This window comes from Mus caroli, unplaced genomic scaffold (genome assembly GCF_978045245.1).
Source record: "Mus caroli unplaced genomic scaffold, Mus_caroli_1 scaffold_8, whole genome shotgun sequence".
In the NCBI taxonomy this organism is placed as follows: domain Eukaryota; kingdom Metazoa; phylum Chordata; class Mammalia; order Rodentia; family Muridae; genus Mus; species Mus caroli.
The window spans coordinates 137,357,058-137,384,819 of record NW_028227263.1 but is presented as its reverse complement, the minus strand read 5'-3'; the positions used below and the strand labels follow the sequence as shown (position 1 = coordinate 137,384,819).

At 36.2% G+C, this 27,762-nt stretch overlaps 1 protein-coding gene across 1 annotated transcript; it reads left to right on the top strand.

Moving 5' to 3' along the window:
* The first annotated feature begins 6,343 nt into the window (after nucleotides 1-6,343).
* On the top strand, nucleotides 6,344-27,622 carry LOC110289138 (vomeronasal type-2 receptor 116-like). The gene is made up of 6 exons (XM_085842302.1): nucleotides 6,344-6,617; nucleotides 9,449-9,740; nucleotides 11,625-12,437; nucleotides 13,913-14,140; nucleotides 19,421-19,544; nucleotides 25,287-27,622. Exons 1-6 carry the CDS (start codon nucleotides 6,421-6,423, stop codon nucleotides 26,189-26,191), a joined length of 2,559 nt encoding a protein of 852 aa, XP_085698428.1. The 5' UTR covers nucleotides 6,344-6,420; the 3' UTR covers nucleotides 26,192-27,622.
* Nucleotides 27,623-27,762: the final 140 nt, after the last annotated feature.

Sequence of the window (27,762 nt, the reverse complement as noted above, 5' to 3'; positions counted from 1 at the left end):
TAATTTCTATTGAATTAGGAGGAAAAGGAAAAACTTGCTGTCACATGAAGCAATGGAAATCATCAGAACACTTAATATAATCTAATAAAAATTTTCATAATAATAACATGAAAATATTATGGGAAAATATTTTTCTTTTGTAACTTGTTTAATTTTAAGAAATACGTTTTACTTTTAAGATTTAAATATAATTATATCACTTCCCCTTTTCATTCAACACTTCAATCATTCCCATGCACACTCCTCAAACACTTTCATACCATAGTATACATTTATGAATGTTCTAAATATATAAATAAAAATTACTTAGTACATAACTTGTATGTATAAATACTTTAGGGCTGTACTCTTGGTGTTGTATTACCAATTGAAAATCTCTTCTCTTGGGTAGATTATCTCTCCCAATTTCAGCATTCCTTGGTTGTCTGTAATTCTCTGCATATTGTTGAGTTTTCATGAAGTTAAACACTTCCATGTTCCCATGTCAATCACCATCACCTTTTCCATTTTTGTTTAGGTACCACATTGATGAGACATCATTGGTATATTTCTACCATTAGTATATTTCTACCATTAGTAGGAGAGGCATTCTCACAGCAAATATCCTGTTTCTCAGGCTCATGCCATATTTTCAACCAGCTCTCCCCTTTGTTTTATTTTTATTGGTTATTTATTTACATTTCAAATATTACCCCATTTCCTGAATTCTCTTCCAGAAACCCCTATCCCATTCTCCCTGCCCCTGATTCTATGAGGGTGCGAAAAAACACCCATACACCGACTCCCACTTCCCTCCCTGGCATTCCCCTACATTGGGGCATGGAGCCTACACAGGACAAAGGATTTCTCCTCCCATTGATGTCCAACAAGGACATCTTCTGCTACATATGTTGTTGGAGCCATGGGACCCTCTATGTGTACTCATTAGTTGGTGGCTTAGTTCCTGGGTGCTCTGTAGGATCCTCCACTTTGACTTCTGAGCTTCATGAACTATTGTCCTGTAGATGAAACAAATAGAGATAGGTACCACATGATCTCCTATTCTCTGGATATTGTTCAGTTTGTTTAACAGTAACTGACCTGATCTGTTTCAAGCCACATTTCTCTTGAGAGTTGTGAGAACTATAGTTTTTTTGCGAGTATGAGGATAAATATTTACCATGTAGTGAGGAATAATGCTGGTTTAGTAAATTGTCAGCACCAGATTCTCCTCTAAGATTCATGACCTCCCTATTTCGGGAGAGTTACCTAGTTTTCCACTAAAGCTTTGATTTTCACCAGAAAGCAGGAAATTTTCCTATTTCATTTTATTCAGCCACGTTTGACCAAAATTAAAACAAGGTAGATATCCAAAAAATTGATATATACATGGATTCTAGCACTTTGTTTCCAAATACTACCTAGGTAAAAGTTGTTTCATGAAGAACAAATGGATACCAAGAGAAAATTGTTTAATCAATTAAAGCCATTAATACACAAAAACAGTTTCCCTACAGAATTGTTGGCAATCATCATTAATGCCAGGACTAAATAGGTAAGGAAACAGAGTTTGTGCCCAAGACCAGCCTAATTTAGATAGTGTGTACCAGTACAGCCATTTCTAGGAATAAGTAATGATGGCATGTCAAACAGTGCGAGGGTTCACAACTAAGATCCTTATGATTATGTAGCAAACCTTCATGCACTGAGAGGACATTCAATCGCACAACTGCCTTTTCTTCATTAAAAAAAAAAAATACTGAGGGAAGAGATTTCCATGCCACATTCAAAACTCTGACCCATAATTGTTCCTGCTGAAAGAACTGCAGGAATGGAAATGGAGAGAACCGTGTCTAAAATGAAATCCAGCCAAAGGCCCAGTGTTGGATCCAGTTCAAAGGGAGGTCCTAAGGCCTGACACTATTATTGAGGGTATGGAGCACTCACAAAAAAATGGTCATATAGTGACTGGCCTCTGAAAAATCCAACTAGCAGCTGAAAGACTCAGATACAGATATTTGCCCCCACCCAGTAGACTGAAACTGCTGACCACTGAGTTTCCTATATGGAAAATGGGGAAGATGATGATGAGGAGAGAACTTTGTAGGAAACCCAGTAGTCTCAATTAACCTGAACCTCCGAGATCTCTCAGATACCGGAATACCAACCAGCCAGCATACACCAGCTGATATGAATCCACCAACACATATGCAGCAGAAGACTGCAGGGTGAGGGTTCATTCAGAAAGCATGCACCCAACCCTCAAGAGACTGGAGGCCCCAGAGACTTTAGAGATCTGGGGGGTGGGTAGTGGGGATTTCCTTGTAGAGATGGGGGCAGGGAGGAGGTACAGGATTTAGAAGGGTCAGAGGGTGGGACAGGAGGAAAATAAAATCTGGAGTGTAAATAAAAAAATAAAAAATTAAACTTTTTAAAAAGTAAGTTTGCCATTATTTATTTGATCTGAGTATTTTGATTTCTGAAAGGTGAATAATAGGCTAGCCTCAGTTCTAAATTTCCTGTAGCCTCAATCTGAAAAAGTTGTTTTGCTTTATCTGCATTCAGAGACAGCAGTATCCTAGCAGAAATGATTTAAGATTACCAAATTTGTGCATTGTTGCAACTATTCTCAAATACAGTTTTTCTCCAGTGTTCTAAATGATTCTCCACTATAAGTTCTGGGTTCCTATGGGAACCTTATCTCTCAGTGACCAGGTTGATGGTTTCCAGATTGCCAAACATATTACATTTCAGTTTCCATTGTGGTCTTCATAATATCTTAGAGTTTGAATACCACTTAGACAAAATTCCAAAATCTGAAAGATTTTGCTTTATATCTGTTAATGTTTCTGTTCTTTCTAGTATATATATATATATATATATATATATATATATATATATATTAATTTTTAAATATTTATTGGTTATTTTATTTATTTCTATTTCAAATGTTATACCCATTCCCGGCTTCCCCTCAGAAAACCCATATTTCACCTCCCTTCTAAGTGATATCTATTGAGAATATTAATGATTTCTCTTGGATTTTCCAATTTAATTGAGTACAAAATTTCAATGAATGCCCTTATGATTCTTACTGATAATTGATACCCTCTTTTCAGTCCAGATTTCTTTACTTTTGATTTTCTCTCATGGATTTCTACTTAGACTGGCTAAGTGTTTGACTGTCTTAATTTTTTGTAACAACAAACACTTACTTTATTTAATTCTTTGTGTTCTTTCCTTTGTTTGTATCTTATTTATTTCCCCTCATCTTGATTATTTCTTATACTTTACTCTGATTCTCCTTCCTGAACATGAGAAGTTAGACTCCACAGAAACAAATAACTCTATAAAAACAAAAGTGGGGTAAAGAACTAAATAAAGAATTTTTTACTGAGGAATTTTGAATGGCCAGGAAGCACCTAAAGAAATGTTCATCATCCTCAGTCATCAAGGAAATACAAATCAAAATGACCCTGTGATTATACCTCATACCAGATAGAATGGCTAAGATCAAAAACTCAGGTGACAGCAGGCACTGGTGAGGATGTGCAGAATGACGAACACTCCTCCATTTCACGAAGATTGTAAGCAGGTACAACCACTCTGGAAATCATTCTGATGGTTCATCAGAGAATTGGAAATAGTCCTAGTTGAGGAACCTGCCATAGCAATACTGTGCATATAACCAAAATATGTTCATACATATAGCAAGGACAAATCCTATACATATCACCAGGACACATCCTCCACTATGTTCATAGCAGCTTTGTTTATAATACCCTGAAGCTGGAAACAAACAAGATGTCCCTCAAAAGAAGAATAGATACAGAAAATGTGGTACATTTACACAGTGAAGTACTAAACAGCTACTAAAAACAATAACTTCATGAAATTCCCAGGTAAATGGATGGAACTAGAAAAATGTCATCCTGAGTGAGGTAACACAGTCACAAAAGAAAACACATTGTATATACTCACTGATAAGTGGGTATTAGGTAAAATGTTTGGAATACCCATGATACAACTTACAGACCATACAAAACGGAAGAAGTAGGAAGACCAACAGTGGATGCTTCAGTCCTATTTAGTAGTGGAAGCAAAATAATCACAGGAGGTAGAGGATGAAAAGGATTTGGGAGAAAGAGAGAAGGGGAGAAGAAAAAGGGGCAGGATCAAGTGTGAGGGGAGATGAGGGAGATATACAAGGGATCAATAAATTAAAGAGAGGTGTGTAGCAAGGGGAGGTGGAAAACTGGGGGTAGCCAACAGAAAGTTCCTGATGCCAGGAAAGCAAACGGCTCTCAAGACAAAACTTAGATGACAATAGCTGAAATGCCCAACCAAGTGTAGAGAGCAGTACAAATCATATCCAGATGTTAGGAATGGCCACCAGTTGAGGGTTGGATCCACCCCACCCCTTCTCAGAATTTTAACCCAGAATTTCTCCTGTCTAAAGGAAACACAGGGAAAAAGAGTAGAGCAGAAACTGAAGGAAAGGCCATCCAGAGACTGTCCGACCTTGGGATCCATTCCATATGCAGTCATCAATCCCAGTCACTATTGCTGATATCAAGAAGTGCTTGCTTACAGGAAACTCTCCCGGAAGATACTATGAGAACCTGACAGATACAAATACAAATGTTTGCAGGCAACCACTGAAAGTGCACATCAACTCCAGTGGAGGAGTTAAAGAAATGCTAAAGGAGCTGAAGGGGTTTGCAAACCCATAGGAAGAGTAATGATGCCAAACATCCAGACACCGCAGAACTCCCGGGAACTAAAACACCAACCAAATAATACACATAGAGAGTCCCATGGCTCCCGCTGCATATATAACAGAAGGGGGGCTTACCTGGAATCAATGGGAGGGGAGGAACTAAGTCTTGTGAAGGCTTGATGCTATTGCTGAAGAAAAAGTTAGAGCAGTAAGGTGGGAGTGGGTGGATGGGTGGGCATACACCCTCATAAAATCTGAAGGGAGGGGATTGTGCTGTGGGGGTTTGAATGGGAAACTTGGAATGAGGATAACATTTGAAATGCAAAGAAATAAAATAACCAGTAATTATTAATAAAATATGCATATACATAAAAATAAAATAAATGAATACACCTAGAAGTAAAAAACTGAAGAAAGTGAGAAATTATTTGTCTAAAAAGGCATAAAGGAATTGGGAAGGCATAAAGGAATAAAGGAAATGTGAAGCTTATAGTTAGAAAATTTAAAGAAATATATCATTCTTGAGTTGCAAATTGAGCATGACACAGAATGTCTTGAAGGGAGAAGGTGGATTGAACGGACGAATAAGTCAGCAGCAATATTGGCAACAGACATGGGTCATGGAGGTACAGATACCAGCAAAGTACATGCTACATTTGTGTAAATGTGCCACAATGAATCACTCAATAATGTATGGTAATTTCCAGGAAATAATAATTATTTTTATGTTCAATAAATCATATTTATTTAAAATTTAAATATATATATATACATATATATATATATATATATATATATATATATATATATATAGAGAGAGAGAGAGAGAGAGAGAGAGAGAATAGATGGGTCAGCTAAGCTATTAAGTCGAGAAAAAATTGAGCACATTGGAGGGAGATAATGGCTTGGAATTAAAATATTAACATGATTTTTTAATTACTAATTAATTTTTAGACTTTTTGGGTGACTTTTTGTTTTATTGGAAATAAAGAACAAAGCATGGCATATTTTCTGGGTCTTGTTGAGCCTTTAAAACTCAATCTTCACCATGTAAATCAACTGTGGATATTTGAAGAATGTATGATTTCAGATAGAGCTGGATTACCTATACTTGGAATTTGATCTGTTAATAGATTCTCAAGATAATGGAAGCACAGGTCTTGTTTAGATATTCTTATCTATCACTTCTGTGACATAGTCCACACTCTACATGGTCTGTGGATCTCAGTGACTATAAACCTGAGACTGCATCTGCATGATTTGGATTGTGTAATACAGTGTCCCCTATGTCCTCAGTAGCTCCAGATTTGCTAGTACTGGATGTGTCACTATGAATCTGATTCAATCCACTGACATCATTTCTAACTGTGGTCACATAATCAGATTGTTGAAACTTTCCAAGGAACAAATTTGAACACAGGGACTTCCTTCCACAGATACACAAACATGAATGATATCATGGAGACTGAGAATGAATTATTCTCCTAAGTATTTACCTACACGTGTTTATTCCATGGGCTGTGGACACCAGTGGGAGAGCCCCAGGGAAGAAAGTATTTAAGTTTCTTCCAGGGCTCAGGAGAAACCTAAAAATAAAATGAATCATGAATATGCAATAAACATCTCCTTTGCCCAAAGAAATAAAAGCTGGTATAAATCTGATGTGCTGATATGCATGGCACTTCACAATTCACACTGCCCAGGTTTAAGGCAGGAAAAATATGTTCATTTTCATGGGGGTCTTCTTCCTCCTTAATATTACACTTCTTATGGCCAATTTCTTTGATCCCAGGTGCTTTTGGAGAATAAATTTGGATGAAGTAAATAATGAAGATGTGGGATTAACTTGTTCTTTCATCCTGGCAGCAGTTCAGACACCCATTGAAAAAGATTATTTCAACAAGACTCTTAATGTTCTGTAAGTAAATTTGTATTTTAAGTTGAAATGAGAACATAAATATTTCTTGAGTGCTCTGAGGATGAAGATTAGGCAAATCCTTGAGTCTTCTGTCCTGGTGCTAAGTCTGAACTCCAAGAAACAACCTAAATTTCTTTACAGATTTAATCCTATTTTCTCCATTTAATTGATCCAGTGGAGGTTTTGGTTTTCTTCCAGGTGGCTTCTGATTTAAAGGTTGGAAGCGTTGGAATAAAGGAATATCTACATTGATCGTTAACATAAAGCCTGCTTTTGACAGTTTATATTGCACTCTAGGCAGAGATGACTTATTGAAATTGATCCTGTAATATTTCATTATGTTTTATCCCAAGTACATGTAAATAAATGGTCATAAATTCTGCTGACAGTCCTTTCATAAGTGTGTTGCTCCTAGAACATATTCTGGTTCCCGTAATATTCATGGCACATATAGTTGTCAAAAACTTTACATACATACAAATTTACTGTCTCAAATTCATTGCATGTAGTCACTTATTGACTTCTAAACCTTCATCAGCTTTGGAAATAGAAGAAACTTACACTCAGAAATTCCTACTTCATATGAATGCCTGGATGGATATCTTTATATGTATATGAGCAAGGAATATTTAGCTCTTAGGGGTCAAGACATCGAAGTGTTTTAAAAGATAAAATCCAAAAGCACTGTGGCTTTGTACTTCACACTATTTATGTACAATCACTGGCTTTTATGGTTTGCAAAGTTCAACTGGACACTCTCTCTTTAGAGTAAACCATATTTGGAACATATGGAATCCAATGATATGATTACATTCTTTGAATAGGCAGGCTATCAATAACGCTGGTGACTGCTTATGTCCCTTATCACTGGCATGGGTGACAATATTATTGTGGGATAGTTGGAACGTTTGAGGACAGTGATACAGGAGCTTTCTATTAGTTTTTTGTCATTATTTAAGAAAAATGTCTTCTCTATTCATGTATGAGTTGGTTAATCTCTGACCCTTTTAAAATATCTAAATCTTGTGGGACTTATTTCAATAATTTTCATAAATATTAGTGCACATATTACAAACGTGGTATCAATACCAATTTTGTGGATTGCTGATCATTGTTTTAAAGCACAGCCCTTTAGACTACTAGGCTACACAGACATCTTAAATAACTGATGTTTCCTAAATTTCAGTTATAGATAGTAGTTTGAGCATTGTAAAATGTCTGCTCTCAAATTTATATTGTATATTAGTAAAACTTTAATTGAGACTTGTATGTGTGTGTGTGAGGTAATAAAGAATATTCTAAAATGACCTATTTTATAGGGTATAGAATGAAAACACAATAGTTGTATAATTTTTAGGGAAAGAAATATTGTATTTACTTCATTCCAATCATTAAATATGCAGGTGTACATATACAGTTTATTGATAAATTTATATGAACCAACAAGGATAAAACAGGAGATATTATTCTTTTCAAAAACATAAACAAAACCAATATGATATTATTCCATTCCCATGGTCTAGTGGTCCACCTTGATTTAAAAAAAACAAACAAACAGTGAATATATTTGATAAATTTACACAAAAAATCTCTTCCATATTATAAGCATATAATACTGGCATATAAAAATATCACAGATGTTTCCTAATTTTCTGAGTTCTCAGTAGGATACTAGTACTATTTTAGTGTAATGACAAAGGTTGTCAAAGATGTTTCCTAGAAATTAATTTATAATGAATAAAATACTCAGAGTGAATATATATCACTTTCCTTTGTAAATAGGAAGTAGGAGAATGATACATCAGTGGTGGGACAAGCCCTTAATCTCTGCATTAAACACCTGCCACTGCTGCATACCTGTGCATTTGAATTGTGGATAGTCTACAGGAAAGTATCTTATAAAATATTTGGACGTATTGCAATCTTATAACCTAAATAGTACTTGCTCAAATTCATACCAACTTAAATATTGACATGTATCAATTACAAAATTCGTGTTTGATATTTGAATTTAATTAAAAATAATTCTTTAGAAAATATTTTATTTCAATAAAAGATTGAAAAAATAACAGCATGAGGTTAGATATGAAGGGATGTGTCAAGAATTTTGGCCACTAATTCTAAGTGATTATGAGTAGAGGAATCAAATGTTGCTAGAGAGAGAGACAATTATGCATTGATAAATCATGGTTTTCTTTCTTTCTTTCTTTCTTTCTTTCTTTCTTTCTTTCTTTCTTTCTTCCTTTTTTTTTTTTTTTTTTTTTTTTTGAGACAGGGTTTCTCCTTATAGGTCTGGCTGTCCGGAAACTCACTTTGTAGACCAGGCTGACCTCAAACTCAGAAATCCACCTGCCTCTGCATCACAAGTGCTGGGATTAAAGATGTGTGACAGCACTCCTAGCTATGGTTTCATTTCCTTAACCAATTCAGTTAATTTCACAAGATAATATCATGAAATCAGTGGCTCTAATAACAAATTTATTTATTGCTCAATAATATCAAAATGAAGACATGATCAGAATTACTGTTTTGTCAATATCTGTGGTTTTCTCTTTACCTTCTGATCAAGCGCTCAAAAAAAAAAAAAAGGAAATTATCTCTGTGGATGAGGTCAATACCATCTCTTATTTATGGGACCAACACCGTCATGAACATTTAAAGTGCTTTCTATTTTCCAGGTCCATCTGTCAATCCAATCTTATAACAAAAGCCATTTGTTCCTGTCTTTAGATGTCAGATGCAGAAACTTCCAGTACAGTAAAGTGCTTCTATTGAGTACAAATGTATATGTATAATCATTTGTCCATAATAAACACTGTACTCTTTTACAGAAAAACAACTAGAAACCACAAATATGCTTTGGCATTGGTGTTTGCAATGGATGAAATCAACAGAAATCCTGATCTTTTACCAAATATGTCTTTGATTATAAGATACTCTTTGGGCCATTGTGATGGAAAAACTTCTACACCTACACCTTATTTATTTCATAAAAATAAAGACAGCCCTATCCCTAATTATTTCTGTAATGAAGAGACTATGTGTTCCTTTCTGCTTTCAGGACCCAATTGGGAGGTATCTTTAAGTTTCTGGAATTACCTGGACAGCTTCTTATCTCCACGTGTGAGTTATCATCGGCCAGGAATTCTTAACATCATGTCTCTTTGGGGTACTTTGATAGCTATTAAGAAAGTTAATGGATGTGGTTGGACTTATGCTTATGTCAATCTAGATAGTTCCAGGATACTTACTATTTGGAAACATGTTAGGCCTTCTGCTAAGGGCTACCACCAGAAGTAGAATGATACCAGCAAGAGAGAATAGAAGAAGCCATGGAGAATTGAGTCTGGCATGGTGGAAGAGAGAATCTTACAGCCTTGACAGACTATCAGTCACAGTGTTTCATTATTTACACCAATCTCAGGAAACAGAGATTTGTTCATGCTGTTCCAAAATATAGAGCATGTTATTTCTGTCCCCAGATAGGTGTTATCTTCATATTGGTTATAAGATTAAATTATCATTGGTAAACTATGAAATAATAGAATTGTGGGGGTGTTATAACTTTGGTCATCAGAGAAAAACTGTGATGGAACAGAAATAAATTTTACCAACATTTTCTCTATAACCTAACTTTTAACTATCTGGAGTATATTTATTTTTGTAAAGGCATGAGATACAATCCTTAATCTGGCAACTCATGACATTTCAGTGGTACTAGAAAAGATGAAAAGCTCCAATCCAGTCTGTGGAGTTAGTCATTTGATTACCTGTGAGTGTATGACCAACTATTAAAAGTCAGAATTTAAATTGACATTACATCCCTGGCAAAAATTTCACACCCATAGTGTTATACCTGTAATAAGTCATTTTCTTTAATAATATGATGATATTATTAATGTAAATAATTTAAATTATTATATTATTATCCGTATATAATATTATTATATACTCTGTAGAATTTATTGCTATGTTTTATCTTGTTTTTTTCTTTTACTTCCACATCCTAAGATACACGATTAGAACTTCACAAGTGAACTTTTCTAAGAATGAGGAATTATGGGGTTCCAGTACCTCATTCTTCCATATTTTTCCACATGAAGATTTTTTTTAAGATTTATTTATTTATTATATGTAAGTACACTGTCGCTGTCTTCAGACACACCAGAAGAGGGCGTCAGATCATTACGGATGGTTGTGAGCCACCATGTGGTTGCTGGGATTTGAACTCCGGACCACATGAAGATTTTTAAAACATTACAATCACTTTTTAAGGAGGACAAATTACCATTCAATCTAACTTCATTTCTATATATTTTCCTCAAGATGTACAACTTATGAATCCCAATTATTTTCCACCAGAATTACCTGGGTATATAGTTAGAAGAGTTTTTCTAATCCAATTTGCTGCTAACACTTTTAGGCTGCAAAATCTAGTTTATATTTTTACAAATACTTTGATCTTATTGAATGTTTCCTGAAGAGGCACAGAGGCAGACATCATCAGAGTAATTCAGAACAAAACCTAAAAAGGAGATCTCTGGAAGTTTTAAGTGAGTCACAACCTCTAGTGTACAATATTACTGTCAAGTAGGGCAATATAAGAATATTTCTTCCGAATGCTATATCAGTATTATGTACAGGACTCTCCTCTTCAATCTTAGAAGTATTTATGGATTATGGCATAAAAGCCTTTTAAAAAATATTAATCAAATATCCCCAAAATGTAAAAGTATAAAAATCCCTTCAAACATTTGAAACACAGATATCAAGACTAAAACTGAAAGACAGAAAGGCAGTCATTATAACATGTGAATACATTTGTTACATATTTGTCAAACACCTAAGCTTGCTGTTCCCATTAGAAGTGGATGTGCCAGGCTTCCACGTTTGCTCATTTGAATCAGAGATGAGAGAAAAAGTCACAGGTAATCAACTGTTTGCAGGTAAATATGATTACAAGTGTTTTCACGTGCACCACACCTCATGCTGCTCTCTGTGTTGTAGCTCCTTCAGTTTACCTATGGACCTTTCAATTCTATCTTAAGTGATGATGAACAATATCCATATCTCTATCAGATGGCCCCAAAGGACACATCTCTAGCATTGGCAATGGTCTCCTTCATACTTTACTTCAAATGGAACTGGATTGGCCTTGTAATCCCAGATGACGATCAAGGAAACCAATTTCTTTTAGAGTTGAGGAAAGAGAGTGAAAACAAAGAAATTTGCTTTGCCTTTGTGAAAATGATCTCTGTTAATGAAGTTTCATTTAAACATAAAAATGAAATGTACTACAGCCAAATTGTGATGTCATTAACAAATGTTATTATCATTTATGGAGAAACATACAATTTCATTAAATTGATGTTCAGAATGTGGGACACTCCCATTTTACAGAGAATATGGATCACCACAATACAATGGAATTTCCCTACCAGTAAGGCAGACATAAGTCATGGCACATTCTATGGTTCACTTACTTTTCTACCGCACCATGGTGAGATTTCTGGCTTTAAAAATTTTGTACAGAAATGGTTCCATCTCAGAAACACAGACTTATATCTAGTAATGCCAGAGAGGAAATATTTTAACTATGAAGACTCAGCATCTAACTGTAAAATACTGAAGAACAATTCATCTGATGCCTCATTTGATTGGCTAATGGAAGAGAAGTTTGACATGACCTTTAGTGAGAGTAGTCATAACATATACAATGCTGTGCATGCCATAGCCCATGCCCTCCACGAGATGAATCTGCAACAGGCTGATAATCAGGCAATATACAATGGAAAAGGAGCCAGTTCTCACTGCTTGAAGGTAAAAGTTTCTTGTATTGGCTGAGGTTTGGTGGCTTCAATTGCATAGTTGTTTAGAGTCTTTAAGATGCCCAGACTTAAAGAAATAAGAAATATTTTTCCAAACATTTTACCTTAACAAAAGCAAATCAATAGATTGTTTTGAATGTGATTGGAAAAAGAATTCACAGATTAGCATTGATAATGTGTGGTTTTATACAGAGCACCCAAATATCTATTAGCATGCCCCTTACAATATTGGATATAAACAGTCTTTCCTCATTAATTTTCTACATGATTAGGAGATGAGTTTTTATTTATATTTGTCAATTATATGGAAATCATTTGGAGGAATTATTTTCATTAGTGTAATCCAGTGATTCTGCCAAGAGTGTAGGCTCTGGAGAGCATTCTGGATTTTCTGAGAGTAACTACACAAGAAATAGTGTTGGTATTCATTTCTGTCTGTAGAAATGTTTTTATATGTGTGAATGTATGCTTCTCACTGAGTATATGTATATTTTCTACTCTTTCTACATATCTGCCTTTATGTCCGTGTTATTTTCAACATATATGTTTATCTCTCTGTATAAAAGTGGAAGTGAGCAACAATTTTTTCTATGTAGGAATTTCTTTCTGTAAGTGTTTGTTTATATATGTGTGTATGTTTTTTGGGGTTTTGTCAGAGTAGGTTTCATTGTGTAAAATGTATGTATTTTGTAAGTGTTTATAAGTACTTATACGGATTTGTACCTGCTTTAATAAGTATGTGTCTGCCTATTTCTTTGTAATTGGCAAGGACTTTGCCTTCCTTTTTGTCTTTAGGTGTGAGTATAAAAATCTCTTTGTGTTAATATTGTTCATGGTTGGTCCTTAAATATTTATACCTCTCCCTGTGTTTTGCTCTCTCTCTCTCTCTCTCTCTCTCTCTCTCTCTCTCTCTCTCTCTCTCTCTCTCTCTCTCTCTCTGTGTGTGTGTGTGTGTGTGTGTGTGTCTGTGTGTGTGTCTGTATGTCTGTGTGAGTAGTTGTATGTGTGCCAGTGTATTATTTTGTGTGATTTCATATCTGTGTTTTTATTTGAGTGGATATGATTGTCATTTATGTGCCTGAATATTTACATTGGTGTGTCAACATGTACGAATATTTGTTTGTAAATAAATGTATAGCTGTACTATATGTGAGACTTAAAAAGGATGTGAGCCTCTCTCAGTGTCTGTGTGTATATTTATGTGTTTGTGTGTGTGTTTGTGTGTCTGTGTCTGTGTGTTGCATACCTGTGTTTGGAATCACATTTTTCTCTGTTTGTGTTTGGTATTCTTCGCTGAGAATACTGAAATTCTTGTAATATTGTGAAAATTTCATTTATGGAATTGCATTTGTTGTGATTCCTCTCTTTCTGTCTTTCTTAAATATGTGACCTTTGCTATGAAATCAGAATGAATTTTATGACTTGAAGGAATTATATATACATTATAGTGAAGTGCTTGTATTTTAGGTAAACTCCTTTCTAAGAAGGGCCTACTTTACTAATCCTCTTGGAGACAAAGTATTTATGAAGGAAAGAGTAATAATGCAGGATGAATATGACATTATTTACTTTGGGAATCTCTCACAACACCTTGGGATGAAGATGAAGTTAGGAAAGTTCAGCCCATATTTACCAAATGGTCAACACTTTCACTTTTATGTAGACATGATTGAGTTGGCCACAGGAAGAAGAAAGGTAAGTGTGTGCTAGCTTACTGGTTTATAATACACAGCAGTAAACAGTGTCAGATGAATACACGGCAACATGTTGAAATGAAGAATTTAGTCACATAAGGGACCAATTTCTAGTCTCCAGTATGATATTACTTTTTTCATATTTCACATTTTTACCAATTATTTGAAGATTTCAAACATGCATAAAATATACCTTTGTCATATCAGAACCATTTTTTGCAATTTAATGAATTAAAAAAAAACTGTTCTTCACCACTGTTTGATATTATTTCCTTTAAATTAAACAAAATTTTCTTCACTTAATTGTGCTAATGAAACAGTAATCTCCGCCCTTACCTTAAACTTCTGGAACAGGTATTGATATGAAAGAGGCTAGTGTTACAGTTATGAAACACCAATAGTCATAATTGCTAACCCTTGTCATTATATCCAAAAATGTTTACCATATAATAAAAGGACATTCACCACATTCACTAATGAACACAATTACAGAAAATGATATTCATTGAAACATCGATTTACTCTTTTACATAAGATGACCAGAAGGTCAAAGGAACCTATAGACAGCACTAGAACAACAGAAAAATAAAGGCTATTAACACACCTCAAGTACAGCAATAACTGCACCCAGACAAAAGCAACAAATAATTTTCAGTTACAATTGAAGTCTTTTGTTAACATTTTATGAATGAAATCGAAGACAACAAACTGGTTTATTTTTCAAGACATTCCTAAGTTGCCTGCAGAGGGTAGGAAGACACATTCATATACAAGAGGAGAACTTTTCTTTATTAAAAAAATGGAGGAAAACAGTATAATGTTTAATAAGAGGGAAAAAGGTCATTCAAGAACAATACATTTGTTGTATATGTGTGGAAAAATTCATGACAAAAACACCTACCAAAAGAACAAAACACACAACAGAAAGATCATTCTCTGAGAATAGGGAGATTATTTTTTAAATTTTGATTATTTTATTTATTGAAAATAACTTGTTATTCTCACATAATATATTCTAATTACAGTTTCTATTCCTTCTATTGGGATGTGAACAATTGTCAGTTCTACTGGCAAATATATCATACTTAATATTCCTATTTCCTTCCTTTTTCATCAGATCCACTTTATGTCACTCATTAGAAAATGACATGATTCTATGGGAGAATAATAAAATAAAACAGGATTAAACAAAACTAAGCCATCATAATAGAACAAAATTTTCATAACACATGATAGTACCTAGACATATGAAATTGAGCTAGGTGAAAAGACCAGGAAATCCTACTTTATACCTCATATGAATAGTAGTGAGTGAAGCATGAGTTAGTGATCAACAATTGATTGACAGTTATACCCAGTTTAGAACTAAGAATACTTTATTTTTGAAAATATAATTCAAACTGTCAATTTGATAATCAGAACAACTGGAACTACTGATACAAATCATGTATTCCACATTTGAATGTGGAATAACATAAGAAGAAGTGCCTATAAACTATTAATGTCAAACTACAAAAGGAATTCCTTGGACAAAGTGATGTTATATGTCAATGGGAAATCTACACAAACACCCTGAAATACACTGTCCTTTTCAAAGCCATCCAAAAGACAAGAATCTGGTAGTCAAACACTGTTGGTATCTTCTTTTATCACTGATTAACCATAACATAATTACTAAATAAAAGGGACAGTAGGAAAAATTTTGTGACTCACAAATGCCCTGTTCCCCTACCTGGAAATTAATCTTATATAAACTGAATGTACTCAGGACTTGGGAGCAAAAGTGTGAAAATACAGTCACATTGATATTTGAGCCCAAATGAGACCAACTCATTGCTTCCTCTTGACTATTCCATCTATTGTAAACAGGTTTTCTTGAGGTTTGTTGGATGAGGGCAATTCTCAGTTTTGCTTGCAAACTAATCAGAGTTAATACACCTCCACAACTGCTGATAATCCTGGCTTGCTCATTCATTTTTCTACGTTGGATTTTTGTCAACTGTTTTTCATTCACTCTGAAAATTGTTATTTTTGGAGCTGTGCTACTTATAAAATATTTAGGAAGCACTACATGACAATCAATGAATGTTAGATACCCCTCATATGTATCTATGGTGCACACTGCATGAAAATATAAGTATCATTTATCGCAGTATACTTTAATATTTTATATGAAGAAACAGTAAGTAAAGAGCAAGTTTATAGTATATATACAACTTTATTATTTTCATACCTTTGTGCCTTCAATAGGGCCTGATATGTAATAGGGCTTTTATGGGAAAAATTTGCAATCATATACCTAACATTCAACTGGTATAAAAGAGACTAAAGCCAAAAAAAATTAAAAACAAAAAAATCAAAACAACAACAACAACAACAACAAAAACTAGTTTTATTATCAGGCTGTCATGGAACTAATTCTGTAGACCATGATGGCCTCAAAATCAGAAATCTGCCTGCCTCTGCCTCCCAAGTGCTGTGATTAAATTTGTGTACCACCACTGCCCAGCTGCCTTTGGCTTAATAAAAGTAAGACATATAAAGCCTTAACAAAACAAAACAAACAACAACAAAAAAACTGCTCTTATTTTACTGTTGTTTATTACATTCTTAGAGTTGAAGATTGAACCTAGTATGTGTTAGGCTAGAAGCTACCCATGAATTATACTCCCATTTTCATTGTGATTTTGCTACTTGTGGCTTTTTTTTTTCAATTTTTTAAATTGGAGATTTCATTTATTTACATTTCACATGTTACTCCTTTACCCTGTTTCCCTTCAGCAAACCCACTACACCATCTCCCCTTACGCTTCTTCTATGAGGGTGCTCTCCCACCCACCTAGCCACTCCTTCCTTAGCACCTAAGTATTCGTCTACACTGGGGCATCAAGCCTTCACAGAACCAAAGGCCTCCCCTCCCACTGATGCCAGATAGGAAACTTTAACTCCTTCACTACTTCTCCTAACACCTCCATTGAGGTCCCTGTACTCAGTTCAATGGTTGACTGTGAGAATCCATATCTGTATTGGTCAGGATCTGGCAGAGCCTCTCAGGAGATAACTGTATCAGAGAGCAGTATTTACTGTGTGTAAAAAGTTCTTGCCATCCACAATAGTGTCTGGGTGTGGTGACTGCATTTGGGATGGATCTCCAGGTGGGGTAGTATCTGTGTGTCCTTTCCTTCTGTCTCTGCTCTACTCTTTGCCCCATTATTTCCATTAGACCGAAACAATTCTGGGTTAAATTTTGTAGATGTGTGGGTGGCCCTATTCCTCAACTGGGGGGCCATGCATAAACTCTAGATATGGTATCAACAGACTCTTCTTCCCAATTCTGGGTTATTTCAGCTAATGTCAATCCTGTGGGTTCCTGGGATGCTCTTGATTTCCTGGCATCTGGGACTTTCTGGTTGCTACCCAAAGAACCCCATCCCTGATTGCTATACACCTCTGTTCAATTTCCTGACCTTTCTAAACATCTTCCATCTTTTGCCATACCTGATTCTTCTCCTATTTTTCCCCTCACCCTGTTTTCTTCCTCTAAGGGAGAATTTATTTCAGGGATGCAAGCATACTTCAATTTATGCAGTTCCATTAAATGCAATACACGACAAAATATAGAATTACATTATTTTCAAAAAAACCTTTAGAAATGGCTCTTAGTCAACTCCAACATTAATTCATAGATAAAGAAACAAAAATAGTGATAGAACAGAAGGGACCTATATGTATATTAGAACATTTTATTTCACAAAATTATTTACAATACTATAATACATGCAGAGGAAATGTATCTATGAAAGTCAGAAATATTGTCAGGTTGTTTTGTGATTCATGGAAAAGAAGGAAAAGAAAGGAAGGAAGGGAAAGAAAGGGAAGGGAAGGAAATAGAAGGAAAGGAAAGAAAAAAAGGAAAGGGAAGGGAAGGGAAGGGGAGGAAAGAAAGAAAATGATGGAGAGAGAAAGAAAGAAAGAAAGAAAGAAAGGAAGGAAGGAAGAAAGAAAGAAAATAAATGATGGGCAGGAGAAATATACTCTGATCTCTGATGGGAAAGTGTAAGACCGTTTTCACCCATATCAAAAATATAGAAAGAATTCTTCAAATCTTTAATTAGCTTTAAACAATATAATATTTATCCAGCTTTTTACAATATTTGAAGCCACTGTAGAGCATTTTGACATCATGGAATACTCCATGTTTAAGGTCGTTACCGTATAATTTATCATCCCCAACCATATTAAACCAGTGTCTGCATACTCCACAATTTTTAATATACATTTTCTCATGCTTTGCAACAGTGATTTATTTGAGGTCATATTTGTTATCTGTGACTGAAGGACATATTTTTCCTATTTCAAATTTCTTCCAATACTCACTTGCCTCTCTGTTGCTTTAATTGAACTTTGATAATAAGGAAAGGGAGGAGGAAGGTGTGATTTGACATATGGCTTCTAGTTATAGAAAGACAAGTGTGGATATCAGGAAACAGGAACTAAAGAATAGATTTTTTTCTTTATGACAAGGCAATGAAAAATCTTTTAATATCAATTTCCCAAAACATTTTTCTGATTCTCCCATTAATGGAAAAAACTGCCAACATTACTTTAGGCTGTTTTTTTTTTTTTTTTTTTTTCCAAGAGGTCTTAAAAGAACACTACTTACTGGCTCAACTGCCCACAGTAAGATTGACATTCTTATATCAATTACCACAGAAGAAAATGCTTCAAAGATATGAGGACAGGCGAGTGTTGGCTGAGAGAATAGTTCAATTACATTTCCTCTGTCCATAGCACTTAGTACCAAGTTGAAAATAATTAACTAAAAAATATCAGGTTGTAGTTTTCACATAAAGCTCAATATCACCACTTTTTCCTAAATTACTAGACACTCAGATACTATGCAACATTTCTTCAATTCATTTCAAATATTATTTCTGGCCATTAAATAATGGACATACTAAAATGTCAATCAGGGGCCTGGTGGTGGTGGCACGCACCTTTAATCAAAGCACTTGGGAGGTAGAGGCAGGTGGATTTCTGTGTTTGATGCCAGCCTGGTCTACAAAGTGAGTTCCAGGACAGCCAGGGCTACACAGAGAAACCCTGCCTCAAAAGACACACACACACACACACACACACACACACACACACACACACACACAAGTATATGTCATACAGATTGTGTGAATAAAATGAGCTTATTGAAATCTTAATGTGCTAATCTAAAACATAAAAGAACCTTCTAAAACTCATTATCAATATGTGTCTAATTTTTTTTCAGATGCCATCCTCTGTGTGCAGTGCAGATTGTAGTCCTGGATTTAGAAGATTATGGAAGGAGGGTATGGCAGTCTGCTGTTTTGTTTGCAGCCCCTGCCCTGAAAATGAAATTTCTAATGAGACAAGTGAGTGTTTGCTGCTCTGATAAATCCTGAAGATATGTATTTCTCTTGCATCACCCTGGAATAATGAAGTCAGCTAAAAGGCAACTGCAGATATAAAGTATATTACTTATCAAATTTACTACTTGTAGATAAAAAAATTCTTAACAAAATCTTGCAAAAGCAAACAAACATGCCTGGTGCCTTGACCCACATATTGACTCATTGAAAATTCATGGTAGATTACATTTCACAAAGAAAATACTTTAGAAAATATAACTGCAATTTGCAGGAATACTGCACAAGATTTTCCAAACAGATAATCTATTATAAAACTACATGTACATTTAGATTTAAGTCACAAATTTTGTTAGTATTGATTTAGTCATATTTCATGAATCGATCTATCCTAAATATGATTGTGCACACCATGTACATATAAGAGCCCATGAAGATCTGAATGTTATATTTAATCTACGGGATGAGATCATGAGACTACTAGGTGCTAAGTCCATGTTCTCTGTAAGATTAATATAGAAGACAAAAGTATTTGCAAATTTGTGAAAAATGCTAAGTATGCGATATTAAGAGGGCCATGTTCAAAACCAGATGTAGTAAGAATCCAGGATGTAGGGGATAAGAGTTGACCTATGAATTGGAATATACCATGAGACTCATATTCAGTATATTACATACTACACCCATTGTGAAGATAATTTTTTAGGGTTGGCAAAATGCAATGAGTTTATGGTTACCTTTTCAAATATTTTGCCTTTCCTTCTACAAAATGAATTAAAATTATTAAAAGACATATTATGCCTGTGAGACACTTAAATCATTTGTTGCTAAGGCTTACAGTTTGAGTTTATTCCCATGATGCATGGAGTAAAACCAAGCAATCTACTAACTTTTCTTTTTAGTTTGTTTTTTTTTTTTTTGTTTTGTTTTGTTTTGTTTTGTTTTGTTTAGGAAGAGCATTCTTTTTTTATTATTATGTATTTTCCTCAATTACATATGAGATGCTATCCCAACAGTCCCCATAACCTACCCCCACTTCCCTACCCACCCATTCCCATTTATTTCCTTGGCAGTCCCCTGTACTGTGGCATATAAAGTTTGGGTGTCCAATGGGCCTCTCTTTACAGTGATGGCTGACTAGGCCATCTTTTGTTACGTATGCAGCTAGAGTCAAAAGCTCCGGGGGACTGGTTTTTTCATAATGTTGGTCCACCTATAGGGTTGCAGATCCCTTTAGCTCCTTGGGTATTTTCTCTACTTCCTTCATTGGGAGCCATGTGATCCATCCAATAGCTGACTGAGATCATTCGCTTCTGTGTTTGCTAGGCCCTGGCATAGTCTCACAAGAGACAGCTATATCTGGGTCCTTTCAGCAAAATCATGTTAGTGTATGCAATGGTGTCAGTGTTTGGAAGCTGATTATGGGGTGGATTCCCAGATATGGCAGTCTCTAGATGGTCCATCCTTTCGTCACAGCTCTAAACATTGTCTCTGTAACTCCTTCCATGGGTGTTTTGTTCCCAATTCTAAGAAGGGGCACAGTGTCCACACTTTGGTCTTCATTCTTCTTGAGTTTCATGCCTTTAGCAAATTGTATCTTATATCTTGGGTATGCTGTTTTGGGATAATATCCACTTATCAGTTAGTGCATATTGTGTGAGTTCCTTTGTGATTGTGTTACCTTACACAGGATGATGCCCTCCAGGTTCATCCATTTCCCTAGGAATTTCATAAATTCATTCTTTTTAATAGCTGAGTAGTATTCCATTGTGTAAATGTACCATAATTTCTGATTCCATTCCTCTGTTGAGGGGCATCTGGGTTATTTCCAGCTTCTAGCTATTATAAATAAGGCTGCTATGAACATAGTGGGGCATGAGTTCTTCTTACTGTTTGGAACATCTTCTGGATATATGTCCAGGAGAGGTATTGCTGGATCCTCCGGTAGTACAATGTCCAATTTTCTAAGGAACCGCTAGACTGATTTCCAGAGTGGTTGTACAAGCTTGCAATCCCACCAACAAGGGAGGAGTGTTCCCTTTTCTCCACATCCTTGCCAGCATCTGCTGTCACCTGAATTTTTGATCTTAGCCATTCTGACTGGTGTGAGATGGAATCTCAGGGTTGTATTGATTTGCATTTCTCTAATGATTAAGGATGTTGAATATTTTTTCAGGTGCTTCTCTGCCATTCGGTATTCCTCAGGTGAGAATTCTTTGTTCAGTTCTGAGCCCCATTTTTTAATGGGCTTATTTGATTTTCTGGAGTCCACCTTCTTGAGTTCTTTATATCTATTGGATATTAGTCCCCTATCTTATTTAGGATAGGTAAAGATCCTTTCCCAATCTGTTGGTGGTATTTTTGTCTTATTGACAGTGTCTTTTGCCTTGCAGAAGCTTTGTAGTTGCATGAAGTCCCATTTGTCAATTCTTGATCATACAGCACAAGCCATTGCTGTTCTATTCAGGAATTTTTTCCCTGTGCCCATAACTTCAATGCTTTTCCACACTTTCTCCTCTAAGCCAGAAGAGCCTGGACAGATGTTATACAGACACTAAGTTGTCTTTTGAAGTCATATATTTTAACATATACTGTGCTTGAAAAGAAATTTAAAGTATACGAAATTGTTTTAGATGTAAAAGAAATTAATATGTACATCAAAATTAAATACAAAAAATTCCATAAAATATTTTATTGCATTAATTGCTCATGTGTGTGGAGTGGATAACACATATACAGGTGCACATATGAGCAAATAATACTGCTGTCATTAAATTTATATTTACTTGTGAGATATCTGTCATGGGTACTGGGATCTGAACTCAGATTGTCTGGTAGAACAACATATCATATTTATAGATAATCCAACTTTTTAGGCTCTTAGGCAACTTATCAAATAATATTTGTCCACAAATGCATTGTTGTAGATAAGAATTCTGACAACCAAGTAAGCACATCAACATTCTCTGGATTGACTTGGGAATTAAGTGCAATTACAATCACTGTTCATGCTGTTACCATGTTGGGGATTACCATTTTAGAATGGAGTATAATTGCTTAACACAAAGCACCTGGGTTATGAGTCTTTCCAGAGGATTCCTCTGTTACTTTGCTCATTCTGTTTCTCAATACTAATTTCATCCTTGATTCTTATAAGAATGGAGGTGAGACAAGAATTAAAGTGCTCAGCTTTCCATATGAAGAAGGAATCACGATGAAGGATCTTTTAGTAAAAAGTATCTACAGAGATATTTTTCCTTCAGTGCTAAAATTAGCACACCTCATGAACAATAACCAGAAATTTGGATTAATTATTGCCAGGTGAGGAAACCTCTTAGGGCTTATTTCATTAATATTTTCTACTATTCAAACATAAACATTATATTTCCTCTCATATATCATCTTCTTTCTATGACTTATGACAGGAATCACTTAAATAGAATAATGCAATAGCTACACTCACATGAACTCACACATATAAGTATGGACATATACATACAGCCTACCTGTTCAATTTTGTATTGTTTCTGTGTCAATAAGTTTAAACTAGTAAATTCTCCAGTAGCTATTATACATCTTTTCCCAGTAGAAGTCAGAGTCTCAATATGTCATAGGGAATGAATTCATAAAATAGTCATTGATCTCAGAAAACAGTGAGTATAGGGTTTTGTATTTATAAAATATATCCAACCACATTGTAGTTTATGAATGTCTCTTCTCTGAATTAAATAATCTACTTACTGTTAACATAGGATCCAAAACAATGGCTAAGGAAATCTTTGCTTTCTGATAACTTTAATGTTTTAATTAGTTTTTTACATTTCATATTCCATTCCCCATCCCCCCATACACCGACTGAATACTCCACATCCCCCACCTGCTCCCCAACCCAACCTGCTTTCACCTTGAACCCCCATCCCTCACACCACCTTATAGGAACTAAAATCAAGCCTGGGAAAAGAGGAGGGAGTGTGGACCCATGTCCCTCTAGAGTTCCACTTATGCCCTGGACAGGCAGACATAGCAGGGCTGCCAGACACTTTCCCTTCAGCTCTGGATGGGCATCCAAGCCTCTGACTCATTCAAAAGGGGATGGCCAAGGGGAAGCCCAACCTGGGGTCCTTGGGACAACACCCATGAGAGAGAGGGAAGAAGGAAGACAGGTTCCCACACCAGCAAGAGTGAACACACCATTGATGATCAGAGACTGTCTATGCTTTTAGAGCTCTATTGTAGAAAGGCCAGTGGAAAGAAACAATGTAGGAAAGAGAAAGGGGGGAATTACAAAAAAGAGAGAGTAAGAGGGAGAGAGGGAGAAGAGAGTAAGAGTAAAAGAACAAAGGAGAGAGAGAGGGGGGAGGGAGGGAGAAGGGAGGAGGGAGGGAGGGAGGGAGGGAGGGAGGGAGGGAGGGAGAGAGAGAGAGAGAGAGAGAGAGAGAGAGAGAGAGAGAGAGAGAGAGAGAGAGAGCGCTAGAGAGATAGAGAGAGGGCATGGATAGGCCAATCAGCCCCTTTTAAAATATGCTATCTTTTCTGTTGCTAGGTAACAGGGGAGGAATTTAGCCTGAAGGTCAAAAGCTTGGGATATTGCCTACATGACTTCCAGTCTGGTTTCTCTTGTGGGGCCTGTAGTGGAAGGTAACTTAGGCAGGAGTCAGAGTTCCAGGACCATGAGAGAACTCTTCCCCTCCTATGTAGGTAAATTATGACCACCGAGTCCCAGGGTTCACCATCTGAGCTCGACTGGAGACCAGGCTGTCTGTGCATAGACCAATGCCCCACACCACCTGACCTCTAAACTCCCTGGGGCCTTCAGTGTTTGAGGGTTAGGTGCATCTTCTCTGAATGAACACAGACACAAAAGCCCTTTACTGTATTGGGGTACCCATATCAGCTGGTGTTTGTTGTCTGTTTGGTGGTACATTGTTTGAGAGATTTCTGGGGTCAAGATTAATTGAGACTGCTGGTCTGCCTGCAAGATCACCTTATTCCTCAACTACTTTCAGCCTTCCCTAATACAGGGGTTAATTGGTACAGGGGTTGGTTGCTTATGTCCATTGGTTGGGTGCAAATAATTGTATTTAGTAGGGCAGTCATGATAGATCCTTTTTGTGAGTGCTCCAGAGCCTCAGTAAAATGTGAGGCCATAAGACCTCTTCTTGACCTAAAACCCACTTTGGGCCTGTCATTGCACCTTGTTTTCCTCAGGCTCCTCTCCATTTCATCCTTGCATTCAGACAGGAAGAATTATGGGTCACAGATGTGACTATGGGATGGGAACCCCATCACTCACTTGGCGTCCTGTCTTCCCGCTGGAGGTGTACCTTCCCTCTATCTACTGTAGTATATTTCATCTAAGGTCTCAGACCTCCCAAGTCTCTGGTGTATTTTAGTGGATCCACCCACCCTACTATTACCTGAAGTTGCCTGTTTATATTCTTTTTGCTGGTCCTCAGGACTTGGTTCCCCTCTCACCCCCCCCCCACACACACCCTACAAACCCCTTTCTAATAACATCATAAATGATACAATCAAGTTAAGTAGACAAAGAAAAAATTGCTTGGTTTTATTTCCTTTAAATCTTTATGAACATTATGAATTGAAAGCAATTCTCGGCAGCAGAATCCTTCACATTACATATCAGCATCAAAGGCAGCATTTCAAAGCTTCTTTCATTACCCTTACTTGAAATACCTTGACATTAAAATTTCTAAAGCAGACCTAACTAAGCTTTCCTTTGGAAATCAGATATGGATCAATGTGTGAATTGTCCAGAATACCAATATGCCAACACAGAACAGAACAAATGTATTCAGAAAGGTGTGACCTTTTTAAGCTATGAAGACCCCTTGGGGATGGCACTTGCCTTGATGGCCTTCTGTTTCTCTGCATTCACAGCTGTGGTACTTTGTGTCTTTGTGAAGCACCATGACACTCCTATTGTGAAGGCCAATAACAGAAGCCTCAGCTACCTATTACTCATGTCACTCATGTTCTGTTTTCTGTGCTCCTTTTTCTTCATTGGCCTTCCAAACAGAGCCACCTGTGTCTTACAGCAAATCACATTTGGAATTGTATTCACTGTGGCTGTTTCCACAGTTCTGGCCAAAACAGTCACTGTGGTTCTGGCTTTCAAAGTCACAGACCCAGGAAGAAGATTGAGAAACTTCCTGGTATCAGGAACACCCAACTACATTATTCCCATTTGTTCCCTACTCCAATGTGTTCTGTGTGCAATCTGGCTAGCAGTATCTCCTCCCTTTGTTGATATTGATGAACACACTCTCCATGGCCACATCATCATTGTGTGCAACAAGGGCTCAGTTACTGCATTCTACTGTATCCTGGGATATTTGGCCTGCCTGGCACTTGGAAGCTTCTCTGTGGCTTTCTTGGCCAAGAATCTGCCTGACACATTCAATGAAGCCAAGTTCTTGACCTTCAGCATGCTAGTGTTCTGCAGTGTCTGGGTCACCTTCCTCCCTGTCTACCATAGCACCAAGGGCAAGGTCATGGTTGCTGTGGAGATCTTCTCCATCTTGGCATCCAGTGCAGGGATGCTTGGATGTATTTTTGTACCCAAGATTTATATCATGTTAATGCGACCGGAGAGAAATTGTACCCAAAAGATCAGGGAAAAATCATATTTCTGAACAAATATTTCAGGAATTCTGTCAAATGTAAAAGTGGTACATAGCCACCAAATATTAGGTTATAGTGCATGTGTCCAGTTTTATAATCACTCTCACTTGTTGCTCTAGTGATATCAGGAAGTATCATATCTCCTGAACTTCCGTACAGTGTCCATAAAATCTTGCACTCATTCACTTGCTACATTTCCTCTCAGAGAACTAAACTCTCTAATTATTACAATTTCATTCATCATTTTGCATTCATGGAGATTTCCCTGTGGTAACTTCCAAAAATGTTGATAAGGCAGTTGAATCCATCACTTTGTGCAGAAAAATTAGGTCTAGGACAGACAGGGTTACACATAGAAACCATCTACCCAATCAAATAATCATTCAGAAACACAGACTAACTAAATAATCAGCAAAGATGAAATCAGAACATATTTTCTGATTTCCAGTAAGAGCACAGACATAACAGAATACTGCCTTTTTTCATCTGTTCTTCAAGCTATTGGCCAATATTCTAATGAGGAATGTTCCTTTTCTGCTGTCAAATACAAATATATTTTATCCAACACTGATCAGAAGCCCAGGGACTCTGTGGATGAATTGGGAATAGTTGTAAGAAGCTGAGGAGAAGAGTGACCTATAGAAAGACCAGCATTCTCAACAAACATGGACAAGCAAGATCTCTCAGACATTGAGCCTCTAATCAGAGATCATACACTAGCTAATGTGAAGCCCCCAACAAATATGCAGCATAAGACTGCCTGGTCTAGAATCAGTGGGAGAGACGTACCTAACCCCAGAGAGACTTAAATACCCAGGGATTGGGAAGTGCTGGGCATTGGGAATGTAGGGATATCATCTTGGAGACGTGGGGGAGGGGGGATGTTAGATAAGGAAGAGTGAGGGGGCAGACCAGGAGGGGGATAACTACTAGACTGTAAACAGAATATTGAGTAATAACAAATTAAAAAATGAAATGAAATAATCTTGTAGATATGTCAACATGCTCTTTATATTGTAGTTATCAAAGGGATAGGTAAAACTACTGACATTTGCATGAACCTAATTTTTTTTTCAGAAGTTGCCCTCTGTGCGCAGTTCTGGTTGAGTTTCTGGACTCAGAAAATTCTGGAAAACAGAATGAGAGGCAGATGCTTTAATTAAGCTGCTTTCTTGAAAACGACATTTTCAAAAAGACAATTTAGTGTTTGCAGCTACACTAAATATTTCACATTTTTCAATTCCCATTATATAATGGGGAACCAAATGTGTCTAAAATGCATTAACAAAAACAATCACTTCCCTAAGTCAGTCTTCATAGAAATATGATCACTAGCAATGTCCCTTTAAGGAACACATACTTCATTAACATCCACATTTTACTCATTGAAAATTCATGGAAGATGGCATTATTGCAAAGAAAGATTTGATATTCAAACTACAGTTTAATGGAATTCTTCACGAATTTATTCTTTTTTAATTTTTTAATTATTGTATTAGATATTTTCTTCATTTACATTTCAAATACTATCCCCTATATACTCTCACCACCCTGCTCCCAAACCCACCCACTCCTGTTTCCA

Coding starts and splice junctions, on each gene's coding strand:
- LOC110289138 (XM_085842302.1), top strand. CDS start 6,421: ATGTTCATTTTCATGGGGGTCTTCTTCCTCCTTAATATTACACTTCTT. Junction 6,618..9,448: donor AACAAGACTCTTAATGTTCT/GTAAGTAAATTT, acceptor ACTCTTTTACAG/AAAAACAACTAGAAACCACA. Junction 14,141..19,420: donor TGGCCACAGGAAGAAGAAAG/GTAAGTGTGTGC, acceptor ATTTTTTTTCAG/ATGCCATCCTCTGTGTGCAG.